The sequence below is a fragment of the Pseudophryne corroboree genome, chromosome 6 (assembly GCF_028390025.1).
Source record: "Pseudophryne corroboree isolate aPseCor3 chromosome 6, aPseCor3.hap2, whole genome shotgun sequence".
Classification (NCBI taxonomy): Eukaryota; Metazoa; Chordata; class Amphibia; order Anura; family Myobatrachidae; genus Pseudophryne; species Pseudophryne corroboree.
Window position 1 is genome coordinate 280,482,545 of NC_086449.1, and position 16,868 is coordinate 280,499,412.

Below are 16,868 nucleotides of genomic sequence, written 5' to 3' on the forward strand. Positions count from 1 at the left end.
CAATAAACACGGATATAATGCGCTCACCAAATAATAATGGTAGCGGTGGTATTTTTAAAGCATCAGACGGATAAATACATGTAACACATCAATACACCAATTATTACATTTTAATTATAAAACTTTAGATGCTATTTCATAATCATCTCCAGCTAATGGTACCCTTGAAACGAATCTTAGTGAATTAACCATTTTTCATACAGTTCATTCATAGGTTATCTGTTTATGATTAGAGATGAGCGCCTGAAATTTTTCGGGTTTTGTGTTTTGGTTTTGGGTTCGGTTCCGCGGCCGTGTTTTGGGTTCGAACGCGTTTTGGCAAAACCTCACCGAATTTTTTTTGTCGGATTCGGGTGTGTTTTGGATTCGGGTGTTTTTTTCAAAAAACACTAAAAAACAGCTTAAATCATAGAATTTGGGGGTCATTTTGATCCCAAAGTATTATTAACCTCAAAAACCATAATTTACACTCATTTTCAGTCTATTCTGAATACCTCACACCTCACAATATTATTTTTAGTCCTAAAATTTGCACCGAGGTCGCTGTGTGAGTAAGATAAGCGACCCTAGTGGCCGACACAAACACCGGTCCCATCTAGGAGTGGCACTGCAGTGTCACGCAGGATGTCCCTTCCAAAAAACCCTCCCCAAACAGCACATGACGCAAAGAAAAAAAGAGGCGCAATGAGGTAGCTGTGTGAGTAAGATTAGCGACCCTAGTGGCCGACACAAACACCGGGCCCATCTAGGAGTGGCACTGCAGTGTCACGCAGGATGGCCCTTCCAAAAAACCCTCCCCAAACAGCACATGACGCAAAGAAAAAAAGAGGCGCAATGAGGTAGCTGTGTGAGTAAGATTAGCGACCCTAGTGGCCGACACAAACACCGGGCCCATCTAGGAGTGGCACTGCAGTGTCACGCAGGATGTCCCTTCCAAAAAACCCTCCCCAAACAGCACATGACGCAAAGAAAAAAAGAGGCGCAATGAGGTAGCTGTGTGAGTAAGATTAGCGACCCTAGTGGCCGACACAAACACCGGGCCCATCTAGGAGTGGCACTGCAGTGTCACGCAGGATGTCCCTTCCAAAAAACCCTCCCCAAACAGCACATGACGCAAAGAAAAAAAGAGGCGCAATGAGGTAGCTGACTGTGTGAGTAAGATTAGCGACCCTAGTGGCCGACACAAACACCGGGCCCATTTAGGAGTGGCACTGCAGTGTCACGCATGATGTCCCTTCCAAAAAACCCTCCCCAATCAGCACATGATGCAAAGAAAAAGGTTAGGTGGTATACAATTATGGACGGACTGCCTGCCGAGTGCAGACACAGAGGTAGCCACAGCCGTGAACTACCGTACTGTACTGTGTCTGCTGCTAATATAGACTGGTTGATAAAGAGATGTCGTAGTAGTATGTATGTATAAAGAAGAAAAAAAAAACACGGTTAGGTGGTATACAATTATGGACGGACTGCCTGCCGAGTGCAGACACAGAGGTAGCCACAGCCGTGAACTACCGTACTGTGTCTGCTGCGACTGGATGATAAATGATATAAAAAATATATATATATCACTACTGCAGCCGGACAGGTATATATTATATATTATATAATGACGGACCTGCTGGACACTGTCTGTCAGCAGAATGAGTTTTATTTTTATAGAATAAAAAAAACAACAACACACAAGTGAAGTCACACGACGAGTGTTTAACTTTTTCAGGCAATCACAATATAAGTATACTACTAACTATACTGGTGGTCAGTGTGGTCAGGTCACTGGTCAGTCACACTGGCAGTGGCACTCCTGCAGCAAAAGTGTGCACTGTTTAATTTTAATATAATATTATGTACTCCTGGCTCCTGCTATAACCTATAACTGGCACTGCAGTGCTCCCCAGTCTCCCCCACAATTATAAGCTGTGTGAGCTGAGCAGTCAGACAGATATATAATATATATAGATGATGCAGCACACTGGGCTGAGCCTGAGCAGTGCACACAGATATGGTATGTGACTGAGTCACTGTGTGTATCGCTTTTTTCAGGCAGAGAACGGATATATAAATAAACTGCACTGTCTGGTGGTCACTCACTATATAATATTATGTACTCCTGGCTCCTGCTATAACCTATAACTGGCACTGCAGTGCTCCCCAGTCTCCCCCACAATTATAAGCTGTGTGAGCTGAGCAGTCAGACAGATATATAATATATATAGATGATGCAGCACACTGGGCTGAGCCTGAGCAGTGCACACAGATATGGTATGTGACTGAGTCACTGTGTGTATCGCTTTTTTCAGGCAGAGAACGGATATATTAAATAAACTGCACTGTCTGGTGGTCACTCACTAGTAAACTCTCTGCACTCTCTACACTTCTACAGTACTCCTCCTAGTCCTAAACTCCAGTAAATCTCTCTCTCTTATAATCTAAATGGAGAGGACGCCAGCCACGTCCTCTCACTATCAATCTCAATGCACGTGTGAAAATGGCGGCGACGCGCGGCTCCTTATATAGAATCCGAGTCTCGCGAGAATCCGACAGCGTCATGATGACGTTCGGGCGCGCTCGGGTTAACCGAGCAAGGCGGGAGGATCCGAGTCTGCTCGGACCCGTGAAAAAAACCATGAAGTTCGGGCGGGTTCGGATTCAGAGAAACCGAACCCGCTCATCTCTATTTATGATAACATATATTAAATCATAGACAATATGCCGTAGGTGCTGCATTAAAACACGATCCTATGGGATCACGTCACAACATTATTTCATTATTTTTTATTATTTCTGCCATTCACAAATAGATTCATTGCAAATGTGCATCTTTATTAAATCTTATATCTTCTTTAGAATATATCAGAACAGTAATCTCATACCCCTGTTTTATTTCAGCAGCTTTGAGCTTGGAAAAATGGGGGATAATCTAATTAGATATCAAGAACGGGACCACGGCTGTTAATTTCACCCACTGTAAGCTATGAATGTCCGTTTAGAACTACCAAGATGGCCTCTCCGCGGACTTCATAGACCACAATTCCCAGCGACACGGCTCATGAATATTCCAGCAAACTACATCACCCAAAAACCCCGGCGGGACCCAACTTCTGTTTCCGCCGTGTTCAGCTCCTAAAAGACTACAACCAGAGACTACACCTCCCATAATCCCAAGCGGGATTTAACTTCCGCCTTCGTCGCCATTTGCCTTCTTATTGAGGACTACATTACCCATAATTCCGAGCGGGACCCAACTTCTGTTTTTTCCGGTATTTGTCCTCGTTATGAGAACTATCATGATCAGGACTCCCAAATAACAATGCTAGTAGCCTTTGTCTAAAAGAGTCTAGTTTTTATATCAGCTACCTCTGTATTATGGTAGTAAGTCTATCCATCTTTTATGTATTTGTTTAATTATTTTATACTTCCAGTTCCGGTCACATGACCGGAAGTGACTCAATTCCACCTACTATAAATAGGGAAACCTATTGTCATGGACCCTCATGCCTTGAAAAAGAGTCCCTTGACTCGAAAGGCGTTGGTTAGGAGGGGGCATTGCATCAGTGGACTTGTCAATTGAATCTGAGGGAAGGTAAGACCTTGTCTTATTTGTTTTATTGGGACTTCTACAAGTTGGCCACTTTTTGTTCCAAGACGGTACTCACCTCCCTCAGAGTCTGACTTTTACGCTGAGTCAAGCCTTTTATATTTTATTTTGTTGCTGTCTTTTATCTTTGAATAAATGTACATTCTTTTACTATCCCTGGATGGAACCTTTGTAAAGAAACCGTTATGTGAGGAGACACGCAGCTGTCAGAGTAAGTGTTAGGTACGCTTATTACGTATCAACATATTGAAAGAAACTGTCATCATCTTTCTGTGAAAAATTCGGCTATGGTTAAAAAGATACCTTGATATGAGTTCAGACACCTGTCTTTATGTAAGTGAGGTGTGTTCATGAGAAGAAATCTTTTTCAAATAACGATAAAAGATACCTTTATATACACCATCTGACGACTCACATTGTAAGTGAGGTATGCCAGATGAGATTGGTGAAGTTTGAATTTGTTGTAGTGTACACAACATTACTACACATTGTGTATTTTTATTTTTATATCCCTTTGCCCGTCGTCGAGTGTTCCATCAAGGACCCGGACATAGAGTTCTTCCGGTCACCCATTGGGATACACAGAGCACAGCTAAGTACTCCCACTCCCTCACATTTTCCACCATTGCATGAACGAAAGAGCCATCTAGTCCACAAAATCACTTTCTTCTGTCTAAATTTTTGGATCCTTTTGGGATAGGTCCAACATTGGATTTAGAAGGCAGCAATCAGTAGACAAGAAGCGCCCCAAAGGATTTCATTTTTTCTGCAGCATTTTGTTCAATATCCCTTGAAATCCTTTAGGCAGCATCATGTTCAAGCACCGTGAGGGAAGAGCAGCAAGAATAGAAGAAGCACTCAAAATGAATTTTAAAGATGATGAAATTGAAATGACCGATGACAATCTTGAGACCACTATGAACCGCCTATGTGATTGGCTATTAAAGGAGAACAGGTTATGGTGGGAAGTTGCCACCCTTGAAAAATATCAGGCCTAACAAATAATACCAAAGGGCTTAAGAATCATCAAACCACCCACTTTTCAAGATGGGTCAGAGGAATTTCAAAATGAGTGGAATACCATTTTGGAAAAATGTTCATTATCACTCATGTCCATTATACTAAAGTAAAGGAAGATTAAATTGAAAGAAACAAATGAAAGGATAGAAATACTTCAAACTCTTATACAACCATTTAATCAACTACCCACCTTTGCCGATTTGGAAAAGAACATCACAGAGAAGATTGACAAGAATACAGAATTCCTTATTAAGAAAATGCAAGGAAAATTACAGAGAGACTATGGGGTATATGCAATTGCAGTCGAATTGCGGTCGAATTTCAGAAATAGTCGAATTCCGGAACTTTTTCGCCCCAAAAATAAATTTGCCTATGCAGTACAGTACTTTATCGCAAAAAAACGGACATTCAAAATTCGACTTTTGGCAATTCGACTTTTTTCGCATTCGACTTTTCTGCAATGGTACAGATGCTGCAATTCGCCCAAAGCATATTCAATTCAAGTTTGGAAATTCGCCTGCAGTGCTTTTCGACCGCAAATTCGACTATTTCAGTCCGCCTCAGTTGACTGGCGGGATCTAAAAAAAATTTTTTAGTACATGATTTTTTTTGATATTTGAGGATTGCTAATAGCATATCTATTTATATTTGAAAGGATTATCTACTTGGTTTGTCTTTTTTTGCTTCACAAGTATTATTTAATTGATTTTTTAAAGGAATATTTTTTTCTTCAATCTCCTGAGGGAAATTTACCCATGATTCCACAGTTTTACCCAGGATACACTTCTGCAAAGCCCCTCCTATCTCCTCACTCCCAGGTTTGAGACTACAGGGAGAAGGAGCCATTTTACAGTCAGCTCTGTGGAATCGTTTTTTTAGGAAAATTCCTGCGTTTTAAAACACATTCCTATTTTTGTACTGACTACAATGATGGAGCCTTTTTCTGACCAGATTGTGATGTTCATGCTGGCTGCAAGCATGATGGAGGAAGAAAGTGCTGATGAACATCAGGATCCAGGTCAGCAAATGTCTGCATTGGGTGAGCCAGTATTGCGGGTTTCATTTCCACGTCCACGCCAGTATCGCACTAGGCGTGAACTGGAGGATCTCAGCGAGTTCGAGGTGATACAAAATTATCGCTTATCGACTCGCGACATATATTCGCTGTACGCTCTGTTGGAGGCCGACTTGGAACCTCGGGCACGGACAAATCGTGCAATCAGCGGTTTTCAGAAACTGCTGGGGACGTTACATTTTTTGGCGTCAGGCACATTCCAGCCTACACTGTCTCAAACATGCGGTTTTTCACAGTCGACACTGTCGCGCTGTATAACCCAGGTCATTAGGGCTTTCCGCAAATTGACGATCCAGTACATCACATTTCCAGAGACGGACAGCGAATGTCGTGAGATCAAATTAGGCTTTTTCAACAAATACAAATTTCCCAATGTGCTGGGCGCGATTGACTGTACCCACGTGCAGATCAGACCGCCACGGAATTCAGAGGAATGTTTTCGGAACCGAAAACAGTTCCATTCCCTGAACGTGCAGGCGGTCTGTGATGTAAACATGAGATTTTTGAACATTTTTGTGGGATTTCCTGGATCATCTCACGACTCCTTCATCCTAAGCCAGTCATCGCTGTTTGACAAGTTTGAAACAGGAAACATGCCTGGTGGCTGGCTGTTAGGTATGTATTTCAATTTTTTGGATTTTTATTATTTTTTATTTTTTTTATTTTTTACAAGTACCTAACATTTTTTTTATATTTTCTATAGGCGATGCGGGTTATCCAAACAAACCGTGGCTCTTGACCCCATTGTCTAATCCTGTCGGTAGAGCAGAAAAACGTTACCAAGAGACACACATTGCATCGAGGCAAATAATTGAACGTGCCTTCGGTGTACTTAAAAGCCGGTTTCGATGTTTAGACACTTCCGGCGGTGCTCTTTTGTACTCACCGGCGAAGGTTTGCGGCATGGTAAATGCATGTTGTATTTTACACAACATATGTGTCGCAAACCGTTTGCCGGTGACTCTTCGTCGCAGTGCTTTCCGACGCGGGAACCGGTCTTCTGCTCTACCGGTGGGTATGGACGAAGGAGAGGATTCCCGGCGGACATTGATCCAAAATTATTTTGCAGTTGCCTGTGAGTATACTGACAACATTTGTATTATCGTGTAAACTGACATTGGAATATTTTTAAAAAAACCTCTTCAGTTATGTATTTCAGAGTTTTACATCCTGTTGATGTATATCCCCAGGCCATGTTTGTACAGTTCGTTACCCCCTGTTTTATCCTGTTGTTGGGTTACCGCAAATATTTGATCCTTTTATCCAACTCTACCATGGGCGACCTACTGGTGATGTGGACCTGACCCTCCGCCATGTAGCAGACAACCCCCCCTCAGGTGAGATGTATTGCCCAAAACTCCCTTGTCCAAAATCACCCCGACATGTCCAAAGTGCAGCCCTCCGGCATTTGCAAGACTGCACATCCAAACATTCCCTGAAACAGCAATGCTAGTCAGGGAATGTTTGGATGTGTAGTGATGCAAGTGCAGGAGGGTTGCATTTGGGCCGCTGTAACCCGCTTGTGTTGTGTGGACTGTTGTATGTACCTCTTTTTCCCAGTCCCAGGGTGACCCTATCACCCATATCTGGAAGCTCATACTGTTCTCTTCCACAGGTCTTCCGGTGTATCCTTCCTAAGTGGCGTGGATGTGAAGAGACACAGTTCCCCTGATGTTCCCTGGGCAATCTACTTACGTACAATTCAACTGCATTACAAATTTTAATAAAAACCACAGGAAACTTCTATTTTTAAAAGTTTATTGAAGAAAAATGTTATTTTTTAAATAAAGTTTGAAAGTTAATTAAAACAAAAAAGGAGTTTGTTCTTCTTTACATTCTTTTCTTGTGTATATAGATATCTGTGGGGAAAAGAAAAAAAGTATATTAAAGTAAAGACACACTAAATTCATGTTCATTTCTTTTCAATGAAAATTTGTGGAACAACACAGCCCAGCATGACCCATTGCTGGACTGTGTGGTTCTACAAAGGCATGCGGTTCAAAGTGAAATAGTGGCGTCAGTGGTCAGCACTTTGAAACGCTAACATTTGTGGAACAACACAGCCCAGCATGACCCATTGCTGGACTGTGTGGTTCTACAAAGGCATGCGGTTCAAAGTGAAATAGTGGCGTCAGTGGTCAGCACTTTGAAACGCTAACATTTGTGGAACAACACAGCCCAGCATGACCCATTGCTGGACTGTGTGGTTCTACAAAGGCATGCAGTTCAAAGTGAAATAGTGGCGTCAGTGGTCAGCACTTTGAAACGCTAACATTTGTGGAACAACACAGCCCAGCATGACCCATTGCTGGACTGTGTGGTTCTACAAAGGCATGCGGTTCAAAGTGAAATAGTGGCGTCAGTGGTCAGCACTTTGAAACGCTAACATTTGTGGAACAACACAGCCCAGCATGACTCATTGCTGGACTGTGTGGTTCTACAAAGGCATGCAGTTCAAAGTGAAATAGTGGCGTCAGTGGTCAGCACTTTGAAACGCTAACATTTGTGGAACAACACAGCCCAGCATGACCCATTGCTGGACTGTGTGGTTCTACAAAGGCATGCGGTTCAAAGTGAAATAGTGGCGTCAGTGGTCAGCACTTTGAAACGCTAACATTTGTGGAACAACACAGCCCAGCATGACCCATTGCTGGACTGTGTGGTTCTACAAAGGCATGCGGTTCAAAGTGAAATAGTGGCGTCAGTGGTCAGCACTTTGAAACGCTAACATTTGTGGAACAACACAGCCCAGCATGACCCATTGCTGGACTGTGTGGTTCTACAAAGGCATGCGGTTCAAAGTGAAATAGTGGCGTCAGTGGTCAGCACTTTGAAACGCTAACATTTGTGGAACAACACAGCCCAGCATGACCCATTGCTGGACTGTGTGGTTCTACAAAGGCATGCGGTTCAAAGTGAAATAGTGGCGTCAGTGGTCAGCACTTTGAAACGCTAACATTTGTGGAACAACACAGCCCAGCATGACCCATTGCTGGACTGTGTGGTTCTACAAAGGCATGCAGTTCAAAGTGAAATAGTGGCATCAGTGGTCAGCACTTTGAAACGCTAACATTTGTGGAACAACACAGCCCAGCATGACCCATTGCTGGACTGTGTGGTTCTACAAAGGCATGCGGTTCAAAGTAAAATAGTGGTGTCAGTGGTCAGCACTTTGAAACGCTAACATTTGTGGAACAACACAGCCCAGCATGACCCATTGCTGGACTGTGTGGTTCTACAAAGGCATGCGGTTCAAAGTTTCTTGAATAGATACATTGAAACATGGTTCTACTCACCTTGGTACGCACAACACGAACTTATGCCGTCCACTTCATTTTTCCCCACCAATCCTATGAATAAGTCAAAAACACAGACTAGTGAATAGTAAATTCACACAATGAAAGCCTACTGTACACCATTACAAAAAGGATTTTTGGAGGAAAAAAGTGGTATCAGAATAGCTCTTTGGCCCATCATACATGTAGCCACAAGGAGCTTTCATCCGTTACCACACGCGCCCGCATACATGCCCGCGCATGTATGCCTACACAAAGCTCCTTGGTAGTACCCGGTCACGGGTGGGGAAGCCCAACACAGAAAACAATAGTAAGAAAAAAAACAAACTAATGGGAGGGGAAGAAAGGGATACATGAAAAACATATATAAGTAAATAAAACAATACGACCGGGTTTATGGTGGAAGTCTGTCCGGATCCTCTTCTTCCCCCTGATAGGGCGTGGATGTCCTGGGAGGCTGGGTAGTATGTTGACTGGGCCTCTGTGCCCATGCGGCTGAAGATTGTGTGGCCGGTGGTGGAGGCATCTGGGGGGTGGGGTACATCCCTGTATATCCCTGGTACATCTGTGACTGTCTGTACTGGGATGGGACTTGAGGAAGGGTACGAGGCGTCCTTGTGGCTTGCGACGGCGGATATGGTGGATCACCAGCGTGTTGATGAGCTGGTCCTGGGAGCTTATCATAGATCATCTGCAGTGTGGTTGCGATGACCTGTTGGCTGGATGAGGAGTGTCGATGACTCTCCGACATGTTTTTATTGCTTTCTGCCAGACATGAGCTGTTGTCCACGAGCCGGGTCATGGATTCGGCCAGAATGTGAAGTACGTTCATATTCTCCCTATGATCTTGCATTCTGACCTGTAGTATTGTGGCCGTGCTGTCGGAAAGAGTCTTCTGCAGTTCAAGCAGACTGTTTGACATCTTCTCCATTGTCCTCTCAATGTTGTCCAGTCTGCTTCCCACGACATTTGTGTACGTATCCTGGCGGGTCCCAATCTCCGATGCCAGGGTGTGAACCCTTTGAACAGTTGAGGGATTCTGCCCTTCCTGGATGTCTGCCACCACTTGGATTTGGGCAGCTGAAAAGAAAATTAGAAAACATTATACACATTCATCATACATTTTTTTAAAGGCTCACAATTCAATTTACTCACACAGGGATGTAGCAACTGGAGCCTCCTGCACTTCCACCTCGTCATCCTCTGACGACTCCTGTAGGAGGAGATCCGGCCTGAAGTAGGAACCAATCCCCGAAGCTAGTCCGCTGCTGGTCCGTGGCACCACTGTTTGCAAAATAATTTTTTTGGGAAAGTTAATAAACTTTACACAACTGCTGACCCCCCCCCCCCCCCCCCTCCCACACACACACAAAATAAATACAAACCTTCTCCATCCTGTGATGCCGCTGCTCCAGGAGCTCCACTTGTCCTCGTTTCGGAAGACTTTTCAAGGGTCTGGCTGGATACGTCTGCACGGCTGTCCTCAAACCCAAGAAAAGTTTCGTCTGTTAACCCTGTAGACTCAAACAGATCGGGTGATGGGTCCACAAGGGTTGTGTCTTGAGGCTCTTCAGTCACAGTCCCAGAGCTCCTGGAGAGACGACGATCTGGTGATGGCCTGCGCGCAGGAGCTGTAGTTTGGCGCCCATCTTGTGGTGTGGTCGCCGACGGTGTCTGGCGCACAGGTGATAGTCTGTGCGCTGACGTCGTCTGGTGCACAGGTGACAAACTGCGCGATGACGAACTGTGGCGCACAGGTGACGATCTGTGTGCTCGCGATGCTTGCGGCGCAGTTGATGGTCCGCGCACTGCTGCTGATGCCTGCTGCACAGGTGACGGTCCGTGCGCTGGCGATGTCCTGTGCGCAGGTGATGTCCTCTGGGCAGGCCTGTCTGAAAAAAAAAAAAAAAGCACATTAGCACATACAAAAATTTTAAAGGGAAGTACAGCTCATGTATTCTTACCATGTATTCTTACCATCAGACCTCCTTTTGGACGGCTTATCTCCCGCCTTCTTCCGTCTTCTGGGCGGTTCTTCCTCCTCAGGAAAGCCAGCAGGACGGCTAGAGTCCACACCTCCGCGAACTCCTTCGACCATGGCAGGGTTCATGCGCCTTCTAATAACATCCTCCCAGGGTAGCCACTTCAGGTTGAGAGCCAGGCCACCTCCCGTAGCTGTCTCATGTCGGCGCTGAATCCCCATCTTCTTCTTGGTCTGTCTGCGGCAATCACTGTACCGCTTCAAGCAATTTCTGGTGCTCCGGTGGTTTCCAGATATTGCAGTGACTTGACTCGCAATGGATTCCCAGATGCTTCGCTTTGTCCTAGCTGCTGTTGTCTGTGCCCTTGGTCCATACAAAACGTCGTAGGACCTGTCGACGCAATCCACTAGGGTACAGTTTTCCGCCTCAGTGTATCTGGGTCCACGCGGCTTTTTCGGTCCTGCATCTTCACCAGAGGCTTCCTCCTCCGACTGCTCCTCTGGCTGGCTTCTTGCCTTTAGGGATTAAAAAAAAAAAAATTTTTTTTAATAAGATCGGTATGTACCTGTGAGTGTCAGTATCCCTGGCATTGCGCACATATTCCAGTAGGTGTGCATGGCATTGCACAAACTATAGTGGGTAAAGTTTGATGCTATTTGTGTCTGCAGGTGTGGTTAGTACCTTTCTACTAGGCTTTTTCTTGGACTTCTCATGGGCCCTTGACGACCGCGGCTGGTCACTACATGCCTGGTCGGTCGTATCCGCCTCCTGGGTTGGCTCCCACTCCCCGTTGCTATGCAGGGATAGATCCGAGGGGTTGGGGGAAGGGGCGGATCGGGTCTGCTTGTCCTTTGACATCTCTGTTATAAAATAAAATAAAAATAAAATAAACATACATACATACATGTATAAATGGCTGACCCACACAAAATGGCTGACCCACACAAAATGGCTGACCCACACAAAATGGCGACCAGACTGTCGACCAAACTTGCTCCAAATCACCCCAAACTGGACAGAAAGCATCCCAGCACACTCAGGAGGTACACCACAGCTAAATTAGGAGGGAAAACACATGTTTGCCAAACAGCCGACAGCACATGTCGACCAAACTTGCTCCAAATCACTCCAAAATGGCCAGAAAGCATCCCAGCACACTCAGGAGGTATACCACAGCTAAATTAGGTGGGAAAACACATGTTTGTCAAACAGCCGACAGCACATGTCGACCAGACTGTCGACCAAACTTGCTCCAAATCACTCCAAAATGGCCAGAAAGCATCCCAGCACACTCAGGAGGTACACCACAGCTAAATTAGGAGGGAAAACACATGTTTGCCAAACAGCCGACAGCACATGTCGACCAGACTGTCGACCAAACTTGCTCCAAATCACTCCAAAATGGCCAGAAAGCATCCCAGCACACTCAGGAGGTACACCAATGCTAAATGAGGAGGGAAAACACATGTTTGCCAAACAGTCCACAGCACATGTCGACCAGGCTGTCGACCAAACTTGCTCCAAATCACCCCAAAATGGCCAGAAAGCATCCCAGCACACTCAGGAGGTACACCAATGCTAAATGAGGAGGGAAAACACATGTTTGCCAAACAGTCCACAGCACATGTCGACCAGGCTGTCGACCAAACTTGCTCCAAATCACCCCAAAATGGCCAGAAAGCATCCCAGCACACTCAGGAGGTACACCAATGCTAAATGAGGAGGGAAAACACATGTTTGCCAAACAGTCCACAGCATATGTCGACCAGGCTGTCGACCAAACTTGCTCCAAATCACCCCAAAATGGCCAGAAAGCATCCCAGCACACTCAGGAGGTACACCAATGCTAAATGAGGAGGGAAAACACATGTTTGCCAAACAGTCCACAGCACATGTCGACCAGGCTGTCGACCAAACTTGCTCCAAATCACCCCAAAATGGCCAGAAAGCATCCCAGCACACTCAGGAGGTACACCAATGCTAAATGAGGAGGGAAAACACATGTTTGCCAAACAGTCCACAGCACATGTCGACCAGGCTGTCGACCAAACTTGCTCTAAATCACCCCAAAATGGCCAGAAAGCATCCCAGCACACCCAGGAGGTACACCAATGCTAAATGAGGAGGGAAAACACATGTTTGCCAAACAGTCCACAGCACATGTCGACCAGGCTGTCGACCAAGCTTGCTCCAAATCACCCCAAAATGGCCAAAAAACATCCCAGCACACTCAGGAGGTACACCAATGCTAATAGAAGACCCAAAAAGTCATTTAAAGAATAAAAAAAAAACGTGAAAAACTACCCCAAAACACAAGTCTCCCCCAAAAAATGCAGCAACACAAGCAAGGGGCTATACACATACCTGCACACATGCACACATACACAAACACCCCATGTACACCTCATGGCAACCCCCACTACACAAACACATACATGCAACACCAGACACACATGTGGTACTTACCTACAAATGTTGTAAAAGCTCCTAAAATGGCTCTCCTCCGGGGTAACAGGAATCCTCCTGACTGTCCTGGAATAAAGCCTGCTGGGGTGTCCAAACGATATCCACAGCAAACAACCAAATTGCTAGCTCTGCACCTCCTCACACCTCTCTGCAGGTTCACAAAATGGCTGCAGAGCACGCAGCAAACAAGCCCTAATAAAGGGCTGCTTTCGGCGGGAAGGCGAATTCGGAATGCCCACTACTCGCCGATTGGCCGTTATCCGCCTGGGGGTGGGTCGAATCCGTTTTACATTGCATATGGTGAATTCAGGGTCCCGGCGACAGGGCTGCGGCTGGCGAGTGCGGGCGAATTTTACAGGGGCGGATTAAATGACGCGATTCGCCCGCTATTGCATATACCCCTATGATTTCTACAAATTCGGAATCATTAGAAGAAATAAAACCAAGGACCAGACGCAACGGAAGAAAGGGGAGTTAAACACAAAAGAAAGAAGGTACGAAACAAGGACCCATAGTCCATTTAGATCAAGATACACTACGACGACGATGTATGGTCGACAAAATCACTTTTATGATCACAGCAAAAGGCAACATTATGATGTGAATAATGGGAGGAATAACAGGAATCATGATACCCGTAATCAGAGAAGGGAATGGAGAAGAAACCCCTATGATTGGCGAGAAACACAAGAACATAACCGATATCATCGAAGGGATGATACATATAAATATCGTCCATACAGATATGAAAATTCAAGATATGAGAATAGGAATTATCATGATAGACGACACCAGGAGCTTACTCCAAGGAGAAGAGATCAGCATTTCAGGGACAAAGATTGTGAAATATCAAGGAGAAATCATGGCATACAGAACAAAAACCCAGAAGCCACTACTCAAGGATATGACGGAGGATCAATTAGGATGAGCATAGGGAGGTCAACTCGGTATGCGAGTGAGGAGACACAAACTAGGAGGCAACCTTTTTCAGGAGAAAGGTCCTCAAGGAGGGACCGTGTCTGAGTCACCTGATTGAGAAGACCACCACCCCAGTCGCGAACCATTCCGAAGTAAAGACCCCTATCGACAAAACATTAATGAGAATAGAACATCAAACAAACAAGAGAAAAAGAAAAAGACAAATATTCCAAATAGACCTACAAAACGAGGCTGTAGAGGAGGCATCAACAGAAAAAAAAGCAAACAGAAGAAAAACATCATTAACAAAGAACCGGTACAGACCAATTTGGAGTTCAAACTCAGCAAAAGAAAGCTGACTGATCAAGAAATGAGTGCTCAACAAAGGCCTCAAATATGCCCCAATGTCATATATGAATGACTTTGATACATACATCGATATCCAAAAGTATATTAGAAAAATCACTCTGAGAAAATTCTTTGCACTAAAGGAGCTAGAGGGCAACACCACAGGAGAACAATCGGGGAAAATCACAAATACCATAGGACCAACGGAAGAAGAAACCCCCAACAAGAAGAGAAAGAAAAAAATCCAAATTTTATCCAACCCACGTCAAGGGGCCTTTCATCAAAACCTTCACTAAATTAGTGTTGGAGGAAGTAAAAAACCTAAAGAAACCTAAGATGAAATTTAACCTCAATAAACGAGAGAGGAAAATTATATAAGATCTCAGTAAAGATGATGACATTATTATAAAACCTTGTGATAAGAGTGGAGGCATCGCCATATTAAACCGTGAGGATTACATTAAAGAAGTCAATAGACAACTGGTTGATAGTGAAACATACACCAAATTAAAAGGCGATCCATCGAATGTAATAAGGGAAAAATTCCTTACGCTTCTTGACAAACATCAGCAGAGCCAAGGAATGACCAAAGAAGAATATGACTTTGTGAATATAGAGGATCCAGTAACTCCTACTATATACATACTTCCCAAAGTCCACAAAAGTCTGATAGACCTTCCCGGAAGGCCTATCATAGCCGGAACCAGAAGCCTTACATCCAACCTCTCCGCTTTGGTAGACTCAATCTTACAGCCCCTCATTACCTCTAACCCCTCTTACCTAAAGGATACAGGCGATGCTATTAATAAACTTCAGAACATCAAGTGGGAAGATGGTATGTGTATGGCCTCCGCCGATGTAACGTCACTCTATACCTGTATCAGACACGAACAGGGTTTAGAGGCCATTACATGGTTCCTCGACAAGACAGAACTAACAAAGGAAAAATGGACTTTACGTTGGAGGCCATCGATTTCATACTTAAAAATATTTTTTTTTTCTTTGATGGTGAATTCTTTCTCCAAAAGAACAGCACTGCGATGGGGACTAAATTCGCCCCAAGCTACGCCAACCTATTTATGAGTTATTGGGAAAACAGAGCAATTTATGATGGCGTAGCTTGGGGCGGACCCCTCCGACATTGGTTTCGCTATATCGACGATGTGCTCCTCTTTTGGAATTCCTCCCAAGAAGAACTAGGAAAAATTTTTGATCTACTTAATGAGAATAATGGGGGTCATTCCGAGTTGTTCGCTCGCAAGTGAATTTTAGCAGATTTGCTCATGCTAAGCCGCCGCCTACTGGGAGTGAATCTTAGCATCTTAAAATTGCGAACGATGTATTCGCAATATTGCGATTACACACCTCGTAGCAGTTTCTGAGTAGCTTCAGACTTACTCGGCATCTGCGATCATTTCACTGCTTGTCGTTCCTGGTTTGATGTCACAAACACACCCTGCGTTCGCCCAGACACTCCCCCGTTTCTCCAGCCACTCCTGCGTTTTTTCCGGAAACGGTAGCGTTTTTTCCCACACGCCCATAAAACGGCCTGTTTCCGCCCAGTAACACCCATTTCCTGTCAATCACATTACGATCGCCAGAACGATGAAAATGCCGTGAGTAAAATTCCTAAGTGCATAGCAAATTTACTTGGCGCAGTCGCAGTGCGGACATTGCGCATGCGCATTAAGCGGAAAATCGCTGCGATGCGAAGATTTTTACCGAGCGAACAACTCGGAATGACCCCCAATGTCAACTTGAAATTCACATTCACTAGTAGTTGTGAGCAAATCAACTTCCTGGATTTGACTATATATCAGGAAAATAATATTTTAAATACCAAGATCTATCAGAAACCAACTGACGTAAATACATACATTCCCATAGATAGTCAACATCACGCTTTATGGCTAAAAGGGGTTCGAAAGAGCCAATTTCTAAGAGTACGCAGGAACTGCAGTAATCATCAGGTCTTTAAACAACAGTCACTCCAAATGAAGAAGAACTTCCTCGGGAAAGGATATAATGAAGAGGACCTGAATCAAGTCATCAGTGAAGTGGAAACAATGGATCGTACATCTCTACTATCATCCAATTCAGCTAAGAAGACAGGAAATCAAGCCAGCAAGCTCAAGTGGGCTTTCATATCTCAATATGACGCCCAG

At 44.6% G+C, this 16,868-nt stretch overlaps 1 protein-coding gene and 1 long non-coding RNA gene across 2 annotated transcripts; one reads left to right on the top strand and one right to left on the bottom strand.

The window, feature by feature from the left end:
- Positions 1-6,058: 6,058 nt before the first annotated feature.
- LOC134935191 (uncharacterized) lies at positions 6,059-7,508 on the top strand. Its single transcript, XR_010179974.1, has 4 exons — positions 6,059-6,308; positions 6,397-6,768; positions 6,853-7,030; positions 7,309-7,508. It is a non-coding gene; the product is annotated as an uncharacterized LOC134935191 (long non-coding RNA).
- Positions 7,509-8,989: 1,481 nt separating this feature from the next.
- Positions 8,990-13,614, bottom strand: LOC134935192 (uncharacterized). Its single transcript, XM_063930410.1, has 6 exons — positions 13,438-13,614; positions 11,653-11,831; positions 10,967-11,486; positions 10,375-10,881; positions 10,145-10,273; positions 8,990-10,069 (listed from the first exon to the last, which is right to left on the bottom strand). Exons 2-6 carry the CDS (start codon positions 11,827-11,829, stop codon positions 9,384-9,386), a joined length of 2,019 nt encoding a protein of 672 aa, XP_063786480.1. The 5' UTR covers positions 11,830-11,831; positions 13,438-13,614; the 3' UTR covers positions 8,990-9,383.
- Between the last annotated feature and the right edge of the window lie 3,254 nt (positions 13,615-16,868).